Raw genomic sequence first — 17,568 nt, 5'->3', positions numbered from 1 at the left:
TCCTGATGAGAAAAATAGTGAGCGTGGTTTTCATATTTCTGCGATGTGATTGGATGTATAAAAACAGCTATTGCATTTTTAAATGCAACCGGCAGTAGACTAACAGTTGAATGGGAGGAGTTAACAGATGCCCCGCCCAAGCCGTGTAACTTACGCCATTTGAGATGGATTGTCATTATAGGAAGGAAGGGGAGTTTCAGACGAATTTGAAAAAGAGAATGACCCATATTGACAAACTATTTTACATTCATGAAAATATAGGCATTGTAATTTTTATCTCACTGGGATGTGTTCTGGTGCTTGATCCTCAAACGTTTCATTTTGTAAAGTGTAGTCCTCAATCGTGCTATAAAAACTAGAGCGGGCTACAGATACGTTTCTGTTAACTCTTTCAGAGTTATCTCGTCATTAAAAAAAACGGTTCCCCGCCAAAGACGAGTTATTACGGCAATCAGTGTTTGTACTGTTGTACAGCAGGTGGCGCTATTACACAGCTTTGGGAAAAAGTACAGACTCCCAGAACCTAGAACGTATATGTTTTATCAGTTTTTAATGATTGTTCTGAGTGTAATCTGGGAGGAATCTTTGACAAAAAATTATAATTATCTCAGCTGTTTAATCAAAGTGATGCATTTTTGAAGAAACCTTCCCACATATACGGAGTGATAAAAAAGGATAAATGAAGATAGAAGAATACGGTTTCTTTTGTTTAAAAGCTGTTCTTTCATTTGAAATATTGTTTGTCCATATATTATTTACAGAACATTTACTGTGAGTCATTAAAGTTTGGTGAACATGTTAAAAAACGCTGGCAATTTGTTTTTTAAAGCAGGGAATGATTTAAACACTTGTGATGTAAGTGAGTTAAGTAGAGCCTCATTAGTTTCCAGATTCGCTTAAACGTGTAATTTCCCCATTTATTTGTCTTATTCCAGCTTTTCATCATATGTATGTCTGTGGACTGAGCTCTTTACTCTTCCTCTCTGTTAATAGGAAGGAAAATGACGCCTTCAATTTTCTCAAATGTTCTTTTTTGCTGCCACTGGGGGGCGTTAATACCTCACGAAGAGAGATTCACATCTTGCCTGATCCCTTAGATATTTTTCTCTCTTTTGTAGCTTTCAGTGAGGATAACGGAGGGGATTTCTTCTTCCCTCAAATTTGTTTGTCATCAGGGTTTGTGTGAATGTTGTTTTATCATCCAGGTCATATTCACACACATATTCACACGTGTTTCTGATTTGACTATTTATAGGTATTTTTGATTTCTCCTACAAACTACTAACAATATTTTTCCCACATTTTTAAATGAATACACTCTTTCTGTTTGCATTTATTTGCAGGAAAGGTGAAGAAAACAGAAAAAGATTCTCTGTATTTTTTCAGACCTCAAATACATAGAAGAAAACATGTTCAGATTCACTTTTAAGAAATGCAACAATAATATTTGTACATGTATTTGGGAAAAGTTCAAAAAATATTTATTTTATCTGATAACCTGGATTTAATCACAGTTTTCATGTTTCTTGTCATGCATCTTTCACATTGCTGTTGGATGACTTTGTCACTCATGAAGGTTGACTTTGTTGAAGTTCAACAGACACTGGACTGAAAGGACCACAATACATCTAGAAATGCTGATTGGATGAAAATGTGGAATCATTTCCACGGCTGTATGTATAAAAGTAGTTCTGTTAAGTGTTGAAGCGCTGATTTATTTCTGGTTAACTAGTTGGTGATAATGGCCAGATGCACATCTGATCTCACTCTTGAATAAGCTCTAGCGTCTGTCAGCGATCCCGGCCGTCAGCCAGCGGGACCCTCGTCAGCCCTCACCCTGCCTGTTAGAAGCAACACACACGTTTCGCCCAACAAAGACACCCGGACCGTTTTTTTTAGCTTGAGAGAGATAGTGAGCTAATGATAGGCTGAGCGCTGATGCTAAATAAGCAGAGCGGGTGAATGTGATACAGAACACAATAGACGTTTGAGGGAGACGCAGCGCTCATGCTAGGCTCTTATTAGCTTATCTTCCCACCGGGGTAATAACATGCTGACACACACATTTGCCAGAATGTGAAAGCTCAAGAGGCATCAAATGAGTGTTTTGGGCACGAGGAACCGGCTGTGTGTGCCACGCTTGACAGGTGGGGGTTTATGGTTTGGGACCGCATGCGTAATTTGAATTAAATTGTCAATGGTATTTTTAAACAAGTCTTTGTCCAGACTGGATGTGGTCTCACTTTCATACTGCAACCGAGCTTCAGAATGTTTTAATGAGGAAAACCTTCAGATGGCAAGATGGCGTGGTGATGACTTGAAATGAAAAGAGGTCTAACAAAAAACAGACGTGAGCGAGATGTTCTGAAAGGCTTTTGGATATCTCAGGGTTTTCCTGTGGTTTGCTCCATCTCTAGATTCACTTACCATAATATTCCCTAACGCAATCCTTTTAGTGTCAAACCTGTTCCTCGTCTTTCATTTCTTATTGACAAGCCTCAGAATGTGGGCCGGCTCACCTGAGGCCGTGGGTCAGGCTTTCTGTCAATAATAGAGATGAGTCGTTAGATCTGTCCACACCGAAGATGACGGCTATATAGTTTCAAAAATGTAAGAGAACACATCCACTCCTCAATATTACGATCAAGAGAATCCATGTCATTGGATTTGCAAATTTAAAGGTTTGAACCATAGACTGTATAAAATATGGACGTAGCTTCCTTGACGTCAACCGTAGATATGTGAAGAGTAAAAATGAAGCCTAAAGTAGGCGGAGGCGCTCATCGCCATCTTGGCATCGCACGTTGCCCATTTTAACATGGAACTCAAAGAGATTCTGCGGTGTCATGAGGTATTGAGTCCCCCCTCGACTTGGCCCCATTTAGGACCCCAACTGGTACAAAAATTCACATTTTTGTGAATGTTCGGTAATTCTAGGGCTAGCTTTTTTTTCGCAAGCGCTATCTAACCACTTAGTTCTATGCTATGCTAGTTGATACGTAAGCTAACTAAAACAGGAAGAACGAGATTTGTTTGATTTCACAACCTATTGCCTCATATACATACTAGCATAGCATGCACTTAATGTAAAAGACGTTAATGGTAATTTTAACAAAGTTCTAGGGACATGTATTGTAATGTAATTTTGAAAGATTGCAATCAGGCGCTAAAAAAGTACCCAAATAGACGTTCTTTCCGCCCAATAGAATCACTCAGGGTCCTAAAGGGGACCCAATTCGAGGGGGGACTCCATACTTCATGACACCGGAAGATTGCCCCTTGATTTGAGCATTAAAAATTGCGGATGCTAATAACGAAGTGGAAAGAATTAAGAAGTGACAATTACATTTATTTATTCAATCAGCATTTCTAGATATATAGCGGCCATTCAAGTCCAGTTTCGGTTGAATTTCAACCAAATCAGATATCAATGTGAAAGATTGACCTGATGACAAGACACGTGAAAACTGATACAAAGTTTTAAAATGTATTTTATTCCTAAATACATGTAGAAATATGCCTGTTGTATTGCTTAAAAGTGCATGTAAACTTGTTTTCTTTGCATTATTTAAGGTCTGAAGAAAAACAAAGCATATTTTCTGTTATTTTCATCTGCTTCTCCAGTTTTCATTTTCTGCAAATAATTGCAAATGGAAACAATACTTATGTAAGAAATTTGAGAGAATTTTTGTTAGTTGTTCACAAAATGATCATTTGCACTTCAACACATACATAAATTGTAAATATAAATGGTCTCTTAATACTTTCTGCGGCTGTACTGTCTATCTTTATAGTTGTCAATATTGGTGTACGATTCTTTAGTCTGAACAAATTTTTGTTTAAAATTTAAGAACAAATTTATAAAATGCTTAAGTCACACAAACACACATAAACACACATTCTGTATCAATGCAGGTTCACGTTTTGCGTATCTGCCATAAACACAAAATAATTTCAGCATTTCATTTTCAAAACATAAGTTTGTTGTAAAGTTGCCTTCAGGAGATCAAGTTTTAAGCATCATGTCACCACACTTAAGTGTGTTTATGTGTGTGCTGAATAAGATATCATCCTTTCAGGGTAGTTCTGCACATGTTGTGCTAGACTCAGGAGCGTGCCGTTGATAGCAGGACATTAATCTTGGTCATCTATTCTGAGTCAATTGGAACGACAGGCTGGTCCTCTTTTGCCTCATTGCACCAGAGTTTCATAATGCTGTCGAATGTGTTTAAACCTCTTTATACATACTGTACATCTGTGATGCTGGTTTGGAGCTGTATAACTGCTGTAATAATGGCAAATCATTTCTTGTGTGTAAATAATTGATAGATAAGCGTCCTGCATTGGTCTCGGTGAAAATGTGTGAGTTTGCTGGTGTGTTTTTGTTTTTGGTTGTCGGCCTTATAATAAGATGTGTATCGTGTTATCGGAATGGCAAAATTGTCTCAATGTTATTTTGGTATCATGATTGTATGAAACGATAGGTCTTCCGGGCCTAACATAAAGAAAGTTAGAACAAATAATAGATGTTACCTTTGGCAAGGTCCATCTGGTGCAATTATTTTATTTGATAAAAATGATTTTAAGGTAATTTGACCCACCTCATACTATAACTCATACCTCTTATCGGTGTGGGCCCTATGCGAACCTTTGTGAGGGGCCCTAGTCATAATAGTTCAAATTAGATGAGCATACCTGTAAACTATGAGAAATAAAAGATAAATCAATAACACACTTAAACGAATAATAATTGAAAGACAAAAAACTTAAACTGGCAGTAAGAACAATAAAGTTAAATTAAATTCCCATTTTGAAGTAATCCTTAACCTATGGCTCTGGAACCATCTTTTTACTAATCAAATGAGTTTAAAAACAAGAATAAAACATAGTAAATATAGTTTACTAAAGAGAGCTTTGCATTCGAAAACAAAACATATCAATTATTCTGAAAATGTGAGGACACAGAAATTACATATTATCACGGGCAAACGAAATCCAGTTGTGTGCATTATAGCGGAGACATTTTACAGCTGGTTTTGTGACTAATTCATTCCCTGCAAATGCTATTGAAGTTAGAAAATGAATGTGTGTGTAACTTTGGAGATGGTCCCTAAATTCACGACTATCGAACGTCCACAGACAGTCAAACCAACTGTTTTGTAAATATGTACTTGCATAAGTTGACAAAACTAAATAAGACTTTAAAATAGTACAAAAACAAATGCCTTCTCGTTCTTGTTCTTTTGCTTCACGTTGTTGACGTTTTTTCCGCTACATACTGATGGGTTCGTTATGAAGCCAAATGTAAGAAGCATCTTCACATTATGCGCATATCATCAACTGTACGCACTGCATGATGTCCGAGTATGTCACAGTTATTAAATAATTAAGTATTCAAAAGGAAATTTCCAAATGATTCCTGTAAAGTTTATAACGGAACACTCAGAAAGTTGAATACACGTCTTGTTTACATTGTAGTGTTTTTGATCCTGTACCCAAGGAGGCCCCCTGGTGGTGTAGGGGCCCTACGCAACTGACGTTAGTTAGTAGAAGAATCAGCTCTGCCTCTAAGCAACAGTTCTCGTTTCGAGGATAAAGAAAAGAGGACGCTTATGGCATGTTTCCAAGTCATCATTTGTCATTTTAAATATAACAATAAACACCGTACAACGGATGCCATAATGCGGTATTATCATGCAGGGAGATTGTGATATTGTTACATCCCTAATAATTAGCATTAATAAATGAAATAAGTTTGTTTTGTCAAGTATGAAACATCAGTCTGGCAGCTTTAGTAATTTAAGACGAGAAAATGAGATGACAGATGCATCTTTTGATAGAAAAACAAGACCATACTGCATCTTATTAAATCAGATTCAAAGTGAATTGAGAGTAAATTGTGCATAAATTATGAAAGGTTTAGGTCTTCTAAATACTTCAGTTTTTTAATAATTGCAATTTGATCATCAGGGTCGTTTAAAGAGAAGATTCTGTCTCACAGTAGGTTTGTGCATCATCTTCAAGTTAAATCCTTCAAGTCTTTATTTATTTATAAATTGGAGTCAAGAAATAAAGGACATTTGTTTGTTATTCCAGTTGCTCTCTACTTTTTCTGAATGGACAAATCAATCAGTCTGAATGAATCCGTCATCTCAGTTTCGGTTGGCACTACGGCTCATTTAAATCATGTTTTCTCACATACGGCGTTTACTGCACATCCATTTCTCAGCGCAGATAAACTGTTTATGGGTGGCAGTGACACACTGCTTCTGATACTGTGTCTGCGAGACGTCTGCGAGATTTGATGCATTCATTTTCTCCTGGAAATTGTCATTTTTGCAGTGCTTGCCTATCTGTGGTGCACAGCCAAAATGTTCTTTTGCAGACGTTAGAAAAACGATTGAATTTAGAGTCTGTTGTCAGGTGTTTTCGAAGTATAGTTGATAAATGTTTTGACGCTATTTGAAAATTATATATATTTAGATAGATCCCATGCCCTGCTATTCAAGGACTACAGAGAACGGCTGTATCGGAAGTGGGCATTTTATTTAACAGAAATCCGACAAAGTTTATCGTCTCCCTAAAAACGTGCCTTTTTGTGTCACATACATAACATTATCCCTTTTTTTAATAGATTTTTCTTTCATAGACTGACATTTTTTCATGTTTAGACTCTATCAACAAGGGTTCTGTAAAATATAAACGGATGGTTCAATGTGCATATCTATCAAAATCAAGTAGATGTCACCGACTGTTGTTGTTCTTTTCTCTCACACAGAACGAGGTTTAAAGGAAAACGCTGTGAAATACATTGAACTCCTGGAAGAGCAACGTCACAGGTAATAACACGCACACACACACACACTTATTTTTTAATCTCTAACCACACAATAGAGGCTTCACCTGTATATGCCTAAAGCGAGGTAAAATGAGTTCAACAAATGAAGATTAATTGGGTACGATTGTCAAGTGTTTTGGTTTATTTGTAATTCTTGCTTATTTTTGCTGCATTTGTCCACTTTATCTTATGTCACATTAATCATTTTGCACATCGTTCATCCTGTGCTGCTTATAGGTGTTATTTAAATGTTAAATTATACATTATTTTAGACAATTTACTTTTGTGCAAACATTAATGGGTGTCGCCATGTGCCGTCACTTATGCCCAACATAAAATCTGGGTCCTGATGAGAATCTCCCTGTTTTAATTAATGTGAAAATAGGAACTCGACCCTGCCCCATTTTTTGACCTTGGAAAATTGAGACCACATGAGGCGGAGCTAGAAGCTGTAAACTAATAGAGACGAAAGGTTAAACGTCTGCAAGACAGCCCCATGAGTTCTTTACCTCCCGCTCGCAAAATCCACCTGAGAATGCTTTTGTATTATTAAGCATCTCTTGAAACCCAAAAGCGACACAAATTGTTGTAATTGAATGTGATATTTGTTGCTGTGCTCAACCATCGATATGTAGCATTCATTACATTTCAATAAAACACTATGGACGGCCATCTGGACGGAAGGGTTGGCATATGGTTTGGCGTTCTCTCCTTTGGAATAGCACATGCTCTGATGCCAGAAGCGATGCCTGTTGCCAAGGTGATGACTGTACGAAGGGAGAACGGCACGGGACTATCTCACAAACCCTTGCGTCTCGCTTTCCCTCAATTTGATTTTTCCCAGTGCGATTGTTCTCCCAGTTACTCACCATGGAAACCCGGACGTGATGACTCCAGAAGCGGGCAGCCGTTACGCTCAACCCGACGACATCTTTTGTGTTGGTCCTCGATCAGATAAATGGCTCCTTTTTTCGTCATTGGCTTGGCATATTTTTGTAGTTTTTACTTGGTTTTATCAGAAGGAATGTCACGGAGGCAGATTTTATCATACAAACAAAGGCAAACTGCAGATGACGTACACAGTATACCGAGAAAAAAAAAGTGTTTCTGACATGAGTCGTATCTTTCACCCAGGGCCCTAAATCACATCTGTGGGCTTTGAGGTTTAGAAACAGACTTTGGCACACGGTTGTCCATATTATGGGGTGCTCACTCTTTGCGTAATGTGTTGACATTGAACTAATTGACTAATTCACCCTGTGCACAAGCTGCAAATTCAAAGAACTGCTGGCTGTCAATCAAATTATTCCAGATTTACAGTAGAAAACTGTCATATTTCACATATGATATGTTTTTGGTGCCCTTGATCCTTTTCAGAGTTCATATTGAATATCAAATAATCCATATGCCATTCAACCTGTGCTTCTGTAAAACAGGCCTTTGGAAGTTAAACATATTTTAACAATCATTAAGATGTTTTACATTGTGAAATGACTGCCACGACAATTATGCAAAAATGCATCCAGATGTTCGCGAATATTTTTGTAAAAATCATAACACAAGTTGCAGTTTGTAACAATTGTGCAATAAAATATCCCAAAACCACAAGCTAGTGTTATATATTCTGTTCAGCTGAGTACTTACAATATCTTGAATGTTTCCAACTATTTGTAAATCGTGAGAAAATCGCCATTCTTAACAGTGACACGGGGCTGTGTAGTCGCCTGTCAATGGCGTCATATCCGCGTTACCATTTGTTACCTCCTTTATTGATGTAGAAACCGCATTACAACGGTGTCGTGTTTTAGCGGAATCTAGCGGCAGTTTTTTCAAACTTTAGCTTTAATCTTAATGGTGATTTATGTCACTTTCAAGACTTTGTTTAAAATCTGTTACAGTTTTATTGTATTACAGTAAAACTACTACAATGACCGCTTTTTAAATTAGCATAGAAGACCACAACACTTTGATGTACGATTTTATTCTTCTTCAACATTTTATGTGAAATTATGGGGTTGTGGTAAATTGTGCTGCATAAATGTCAAATTTTCTTAAAAATCCTTACGGTTAAAAACATTTTCTTTAAAGGTCCAGTGTGCGTTTTAGCGGCATCTAGCGGTGAGGTTGCAAATCGCAACCAATGGCTCACTCTACCCCTCCCTTTCGAAGCTGACACAGGACAATGGTCGTAATATATTTGCTTCTTTGGCGAAGGAGAATGTATATGCGAAACGCGTTCTGTATAGCAGTCTGTCGATTTAGATCTACTCTAAAAACAACCTGGTGAATTCCATGCATAGAAGACCCTCGCTGTATGTAGATAGAAATAGTTCATTTGAAGGTAATAAAAACATACCGCTTCATTATATAAAGTCTTTATACACATCCAGACACATAGTAATGTATATTATATTGCATTTCGGTCAATAGATCCTTCTTAATATTCCACATTGCTTTTTTAAGCCAGATATAATTGCGTATTTCTTTTTCTTTGATTTTTACCTGGAATACATAGCAATGTTTGACAGGTTTTGAGAGCTTGAGCGTCAGATCCATCCCCCTCACTCCCCCATTTGGCTGAAAGCCTCTGAATGAATCTCCAGAGGTTCTTGTGAAAGCTGAACGGAGCCGCTCGTTCTGCTCCTGATGGGCTTTCTGGGAAGAGTAGCCTGTTGTACGTCATCGCCGTAGGAATTTCTCTCTCTCTGGAGACAGCGGGTGTGAAGACAGTAATTATCTTCTCTGTACACTCTCAATGAATGTGAGGATTTTCCCCTCAGAAGGTGTCGACCGCTTTACCTGCTGCCACAAGAGCCCTATTCCAGTTTTGTGGTGTGCTGAGAGCTGTAATGTCTTAACAAGGACTGAATCCTTTGTGTCTAGTTACGAAGGCACTGCTCTGCCGCACTGATTCTGTCCTGCATTAAGCACGTCTATGAAGTAGAACTTAATCAGCTGCTTATCAGTTTCAGTTTCTTCCTTTAACTTCCTAAACATTTAACTTCCTAAATGTTTTGTGTGTCTGCACATAAAGTGTGTGTTTACATGAATCAATTTTGTAGTGCACCTGGGAATATAAGGTGTTTATTGACTATACCTGTTGTCAGAAAGTCTACACCGGAAAAAACTAAAATCTGTAAAAAAACAGAAATGTTCTGTAATCTGAAAAATGTAAAATATACTGTAAATTATTATTTTTTCTGTAAAATTATAGGATACAAGGATATATATTGAATTGTTTCCGCTTTTTTCTTGTAATTGTGATGCAGAAATGCAACATAATATACATAACTTTGTATTCAGAGGTGTATAAAGACCATACATATGGAAGCGTTATGTTTTTATTTCTTTTAAATTATGTTTTTCTATCTACATACACCACAGGTCCCCTTGCATGGAATTCGTCGTGTTGTTTCTACAGTAGCCTTAAAAACGGACATATGGCGCCGGTGTGTCACGGGCGACCTGAGTTCGAATCCCAGCTCGTGGTCCTTTCCCCGATCCCACCCCCTCTCACTCATCCACTTCCTTTCCTGTCCTCTCTGAAATAACTGTCTGTCCAATAAAGGCAGAAAAACACCTAAAATAAGATAAAAAATAAAAACAAACTGCTCTACAGAATGCATTTCCTAAATACGTTTTCTTTTCTTTTCTTGGCAAGTTTTAACTTGTTTAATAATTTTTTTTATTAGTGCTCAACAAAACAACATTATAAGGATTGGCGAACAACACATGAATATAACATAAAACAAAACAACAACAACAAAAAATCTTATGCCTGCGTCGAAATGGAGGGTGAAGTGAGTCGTTGGTTGCAATTCGCAACCTCACCACTAAATGCCAACAAATTCCATACACTTGACTTTAAAAAAAAACTGTGATTTTGTTTGCTTTCAAATGATTTATAGGTGTCAGATTGATATCTCAGACTGTCTTCTGTCTCTCTCTGTAGCTGTGGGGGTCAAGCATTAGAGCACATTTGGGAGGCAGAGTTGGAGGCATGTCATCTTCTCCTGAAAGGTCTGGAGCTCCGAACCCCCAGCATCTCAGAAACCAAGGATCTCACCTCTATTCCAGAATCCAGTTCAAATGTCCAGCCATGCACGGACGAGGAAGCGGACTGCGCCATGTTGACTGCTTTAGGGGGGCGTTGGTGCCCAGATGCTAACCTTCAGCACTCCGAGTTCACTAAGGTAAAGCTGTATGTTGTTGCTTGAATGATTTCCTGAAGATTATGGAAGTCAATGTGACTGTGATTCTGTAGTTTAGGATACAGCACACATGTACATTACACATCCTTTAACGTATTATCATGACACTATTGCACTATACCTCGACAGGTAATAGAGACACACAGCTTTGACTGTTTTTGACCTCATGTCCTTTGAAGAGCTGCATTGCGCTAGAATAAAACATGTGCTGTATGAAACCTCTCTTAAAATGAAAATCTAAAATTAGAAACTCGTTTTCCCCAGGCTCCCTCCTTTTCCATAAAAACCATCCATTTGCTGAATGACTCTAATTTCCATGCTTTTTTCCGCCTCTTTCTCTTCTCTTCTCTTCTGTTCGTAATGTTTCTTAAGCTCATTTTAATATCTTTCAGCTCAGTGGGTTTCTTTTTGTCTCTAAGTGTGTGTCTGTGGGTCTTCTCTTTGTCTTTGTTTCTTCAAGAACAGCCTCTCCCGCTAACACTGCTATTCTGTGATGAAGGTGAGAATGTTCTTCATTGTGCGCCATCTCTTTGACACTACCTTTCTCTTTCTTTTTTCTGATCTTAGGTCAGTCTTTAAGCGGTTTTACCTACTAAACTTAGATTTTAACACTGTTATGAGCTACAGACAACCTCATTAAGTTCATTAACTTTTTAAAAAAAAAGTGAGAGAGCGAGAGTTTGTGAAAGAGAGAGAGTGAGAGTGAGAGAGTGAGTGAGAGAGAGAGAGAGAGAGAGAGAGAGAGAGAGAGAGAGAATGAAAGAGAGGGAGTGAGTGAGTGAGCGAGAGAGAGAGAAAGAGAGAGAGAGAGAGAGAGAGAGAGGGAGAGAATGAAATAGAGGGAGTGAGTGAGTGAGTGTGAAAGAGAGAGAGAGAGAGTGAAAGAGAGGGAGTGAGTGAGTGAGCGAGAGAGAGAGAGAGAGAGAGAGAGAAAGAGAGAGAGAGAGAGAGAGAGGGAATGAGAGAGAATGAAATAGAGGGAGTGAGTGAGTGAGTGAGTGTGAGAGATAAAGAGAGAGAGAGAGTGAGTGAACGAGAGAGAGAGAGAGAGAGAGAGAGAGAGAGAGAGAATGAAAGAGAGGGAGTGAGTGAGCGAGAGAGAGAGAGAGAGAAAGAGAGAGAGAGAGGGAGTGAGAGAGAATGAAAGAGAGGGAGTGAGTGAGTGAGCGAGAGAGAGAGAGAAAGAGAGAGAGAGGGAGAGAATGAAATAGAGGGAGTGAGTGAGTGAGTGTGAAAGAGAGAGAGAGAGAGTGAAAGAGAGGGAGTGAGCGAGAGAGAGAGAGAGAGAGAGAGAGAGAGAGGGAATGAGAGAGAATGAAATAGAGGGAGTGAGTGAGTGAGTGTGAGAGATAAAGAGAGAGAGAGAGAGAGAGTGAGTGAACGAGAGAGAGAGAGAGAGAGAATGAAAGAGAGGGAGTGAGTGAGCGAGAGAGAGAGAGAAAGAGAGAGAGAGAGAGAGGGAGTGAGAGAATGAAAGAGAGGGAGTGAGTGAGTGAGTGAGTGAGTGAGTGTGAGAGATAGAGAGAGAGAGAGAGAGAGTGGAGTGAACGAGAGAGAGAGGGAGTGAGGAGTGAGTGAGAGAGAGAGATGAAAGAGAGGGAGTGAGTGAGCGAGAGAGTGAGTGAGAGAGAAAGAGAGAGAGAGAGAGAGAGAGAGAGAGAGAGGGAGTGAGAGAGAATGAAATAGAGGGAGTGAGTGAGTGAGTGAGTGAGTGTGAGAGAGAGGGAGAGAGTGAGTGAGTGAGTGAGCGAGAGAGAGTGAGAGAGAGAGAGAGAGAGAGAGAGAGAATGAAAGAGAGGGAGTGAGTGAGTGAGCGAGCGAGAGAGAGAGAGTGAGAGTGAGAGAGAGTGAGAGAGAGAGAGAGAGAGAGAGAGAGAGAGAGAGAGAGAGAGGGAGTGAGTGATGAGTGAGAGAGAGAGAGGAGAGAGTGAGTAAGAGCGAGAAGAGAAGAGTGAGTGTGAGAGATAAAGAGAGAGAGAGAGAGTGAGTGAACGAGAGAGAGAGAGAGAGAGAATGAAAGAGAGGGAGTGAGTGAGCGAGAGAGAGAGAGAGAGAAGAGAGAGAGTGAGAGAGAGAATTTATAACCATTGAGACTAGTCCAAAATTTACATAGGTGCCAAATTATTTATGGCATTTTCAAATACATCAACACAAACAATAATTGTGATTATTAATATTGTCAATACTGCCTTACAGCAAGATTTCGTTTCACACAGGATATTTCTTCCCTGAATTTGTTTTTGTTGGTGAAAAATAGATCCAGTGTATTCTTTTGTTGAATAATAAATAGTCTTATTTTTGAAGCACAAGCACACAACTGTACTGTTATCAGATGAAAATACAATAATATCAGAATTCTGTATGATTCAAATATTCACAAACCAATGAATATGTTACCCTGCATCAAACGACTTTGACAAGCTAAATACGATTCTAAACGCAGGCGGTCAGAATCCAATAAAAAGGTCTTGGCTTACGCAAAACAAACCCACATTAATATTTCTCCCTCCTGACAGGCGATGGTAATTAATATTTGTGTCATTTGAAATTCAAAGTGATGAGAAATGAAATCTTTAATGAGTTTTACTGAGCTCGTCTGAACTAATACATCTGCCTCCATTAATTCCTGCTGTATGAACTCCACACACACACCAGCGTGAGCGGTTCTTTAGTTTTCTTCTTGTCAGCTTTAATGACACGCTGTCGCAAAATCTCTGTGATTTTAATTATTATATGAGCTAATTGTTTAGTTTTAATCTGCTAAAGTGAATCATTTGTCATCTTTTCTCCTGCAGAAATTAGAAGAGTTTCTCTTCTGCGTGGAAGACTGTCCTGAGGTGAGAAACTCTCTTGACCTCTCATGTGATACACTGTGAATGATGATAACAGCCCATCGTTCACAGATCCATTGCATTCACTTATGCCGTCTTGCATATTATTATTCAGTGTTATTGAGTCAGAGATGGGAACAAGTCACATATGGTCAAGTCCAAGCAAGTCTCAAGTCTTAACCATCAAGTCTCGAGTCAAGTCTCGAGTCACAGTTTAGACAAATCAAGCAAGTCAAGTCAAGTCAAGGGTTCACCCTAAGCAAGTCAAGTCGAGTCCTGATAAGTATAAAGTCAAGTCAAGTCAAGTCAAGTCAAGTCGTAGTACTAAAATAAACAGAGGTTAATTTTTTAGATACATGTTTATTTTTGCACAGAAAAGATGAACTTATATACATACATTATGTATCTTATTCACATTGCTATATATGAATTATATGCATATCTGTGCAACATTAATATCTGAAAATAAAAGTGTTGCTTACACAAAAGAAATCCAGTCTGAAATGTATAATACTATCTAATTCAATTTAATTGAAACGTCTACACAGAAATGGAAATACTTGTATCTGACAGAATGCATTTATACAGGCTATGAAGCTTATAAACTAAGAATTGTGATTGAAAACTTGACTATTGTATGTTTTAAGTATATGATGCTGTAATACCTGTGCTGTCCATTAATGTGAACAGTAGGCCTAAAGGGAATTTGCATCTATTGATGGGAATCCCGGATCATTTTATTGACTTCGATATTGAATCTTGTTTATCAAAATGAACGGATCTTTTTCATTTCGGTAGTATATAAATTAAATGTATGTTAATATAGCCCAGTGATGAAGTTATGATGCTTAATCGTCATCTCTGCGGTGGACGCGCAGTATGCACGTTTCATACGTAATATATAATCTGAGAATATTTGTTTTCTATTTGAACTGGTTTCATTATTTCACAGCACAAAACGTTTTGTTGTAATTGTGAGTATAAAAAAATGTAGACAGTTAACAGATTCGAACTATGAAATTATTCTCGTCAGTATGACCGAAAAGTTTTTAAAGAGTTTTTTTAAGTTCAAGTGATCTCACCGGCGCGTCCATGTTAGCCAGTCATGCAGTATATAAGAGAGCTGCTATTCAGTTTCCACACGCAGTCAACACAAACACTTCAACATGCGCACATTTAATATAGACATTCGCCTACATGTAATACAGAGAAGCCCTTCTTTATTTTAAGATGATTTTAATATTTCAAGAACATAAAAATCCGGGCTACGCCGTTATAGCCAGATTCCCCAAAGCATCTATTTATGAGATGAGATCATGTAGGCCTATCAGTGATGATCGATGATCACATTTATAATAATAAAAAAACAACCAAAGCAAAATTATGACAAACAGAAACAATTCATTCATAAAATTAGTAATCGTTTTATTACACTGACAATAAAGAAATTACTTTCTTACCTTTCGTTGTGGTTCTAGTAATGTCGGATGAAATTCGCCGTTGTGGTTGTCGTGTCAGAAATCCTTGCGTTGCATACTCTGCATATGGAAAATCTTTTTTTTATTTTCACGGTCCAGTTCAAAGTCCTTATAGCCAAACGTGACTATCTGTGGAGCTCGACTGTTGTCCGCCATTGTAACGGCCACAACTGTTTCAAACCGCCAGGCGCATGCGCAGTTTCCTCTCTATCGTAACTGCTCTACAGTAATTGGCTGTTACACCTTGTTTGCCGCGGTTTGAGTTGAGCAGCGTTAAAGGCACAGGCGCTGTAGTGCTGCCGAGTCACAATAATTATTTTAGCTAATTTCATTATTTTACAAAGTTCAAGTCATTGTCGAGTCTTCCATTTAAAGTCAAGTCAAGTCTCAAGTCAGTTGCTCTCAAGTCAAAGTCAAGTCATTTTCTTACTTCAATCAAGCAAGTCGCAAGTCATGAAAATTGTGACTCGAGTCAGACTCGAGTCAAGTCATGTGACTCGAGTCCCCCACCTCTGGTTCTTGTGAATCTTACTGTCACAATGTTTCATCCCATGGTTATGAAACATTGTGGACAAACCCAGTCATTGTGTTAAACATGGGATACTCTGAATGAAAATACTATCATGGATTACTAACCATGAAGTGAATGACAATCCTTGGCCGCCGATCATCTTTTGAACACAAAATAAGATAGTTTTGAAGATGTCCGGGAACTTTCCGACTCCCGTCCATAGAGAGCAACATAACCGACACTCAAAGCGCAAAATTAAAGGAGTAGTTCACTTCAAAATGTTTCCCCATCGACTATCCAGAGGAGGAATAAAAGTTACTAAGGAAAGTGAATTACTACCTTAACCCAGAATTTTCTGAATATTTCATTCAAGCATGGGTTGAGACAACTCACCATTTTGAATCGTGTGTTAGAAATGTTTGTAGCACTTGACATGATGTTTTTAAGACCCAATGAAATCAAATTGTCTGTAAGCCTCTAAAACTGATGATAAACTTTTAGCACACATTCACTTTAGTTTGAAATTAACTCAGTTAAGCGTTAAAGAAAGCGACCCGCACGTCTCCTGGTAATCCGTTGAAATTCAACCAATAAGATGACGACTTTGAACGTGCTGAAGTGTTTCCAAAAAGTGTGTCTTATGCATCAGACGTTTAGACAACTGTGGGTGTCACTGATGATGTAGTCTACGCCTTCAATGCCGTTTTCATTGATATATTTATATGGACCAGCAGGGGGCAGTCTCGTGTCTGAACAAAGACCACAGCAGTGGGAGATTAACAATATATTTCCATCATCTATTATTATGTCTCTTGAGTGGCTCGCGTGAGAAATATAACCTGCCAAGAGCTCTTCGGCTCTGTCCCAAAACCTAGTGATCCGGTCTTGCCTATGAAAATGTTGTATAATTGTAAGGAGAATCACTAGGTAGTGTGTGACTATCTAAACACACATGTACAGATTTACATTATCAAATGAAACAACAGGGCATGCGATTCAAACTTTAGATTTTCCCTTTTCTTAGGTATTTCTGAAGAAATATGTCTCTCAAAAGTGCAGTTTTCACTGTCGCTGTGACCTTTTTGAATGTGCGCCCAGCATGATTTCCATTAGGTCTCAATAACTGTATCGCTCAGAGTCTCGCAGGCAGAACGCTGGGGCTGTTTATTTTCATATCTGTCCCCTGAGACTCCATCCTCGCTCAAAAGTGCTTTAAATCGACCACATTGTTATGTTAGCATCTATAAAAGGTGTTTCATTAGCTGGTGTATGGGGTTTAAGAATAGAGAGCAGACCTCATTACAGCCAGCACAGTGCCGGTCCTGAGAGAAACGGGCAGAGAACACGAGCAGACTTGAGTCTGTCGGTCGCCCTAAGATCCCATCCGAGTGCGGAGGAGTAAAACGGTGAATCACGGTCTGATGGAATTGGGACACACCCGACCGTGTGGACTTGTCCCACTTACCTGGCTGTCTGGCACATGCTTGTGCTAAACTGTTGCCAAGTTGCGGAGGTCCATGTTGTCATTTTGAGTCTTATTAGGGAACTGGGTAAGATGTGGTCAGATCTGACAATGGTTGTGAGGTTTAGTGTGGTAAGTTTGATTGATCACTTGTTTAGGATTTTAGAAACAGATATACAGTAGATTATAGATATAGATTGGGAGTTAATTCATTTATGTACTAAAAGACATTTAGAA

At 38.6% G+C, this 17,568-nt stretch overlaps 1 protein-coding gene across 2 annotated transcripts in view; it reads left to right on the top strand.

The window, feature by feature from the left end:
- disc1 (DISC1 scaffold protein) overlaps positions 1 to 17,568 on the top strand; it is a 43,374-nt gene that overhangs the window by 20,323 nt on the left and 5,483 nt on the right. For both annotated transcript variants that reach the window (XM_056761312.1, XM_056761314.1), the window contains exons 10-12: positions 6,779 to 6,839; positions 10,791 to 11,031; positions 13,845 to 13,886. In XM_056761312.1, coding sequence (XP_056617290.1) covers positions 6,779 to 6,839; positions 10,791 to 11,031; positions 13,845 to 13,886 — 344 coding nt within the window. The remainder of the gene's footprint in view (positions 1 to 6,778; positions 6,840 to 10,790; positions 11,032 to 13,844; positions 13,887 to 17,568) is intronic.

The sequence above is a fragment of the Triplophysa dalaica genome, chromosome 11 (assembly GCF_015846415.1).
Source record: "Triplophysa dalaica isolate WHDGS20190420 chromosome 11, ASM1584641v1, whole genome shotgun sequence".
Lineage (NCBI taxonomy): Eukaryota > Metazoa > Chordata > Actinopteri > Cypriniformes > Nemacheilidae > Triplophysa > Triplophysa dalaica.
The sequence above is the reverse complement of the archived record's forward strand: the minus strand, read 5'-3'. Positions and strand labels throughout refer to the sequence as shown.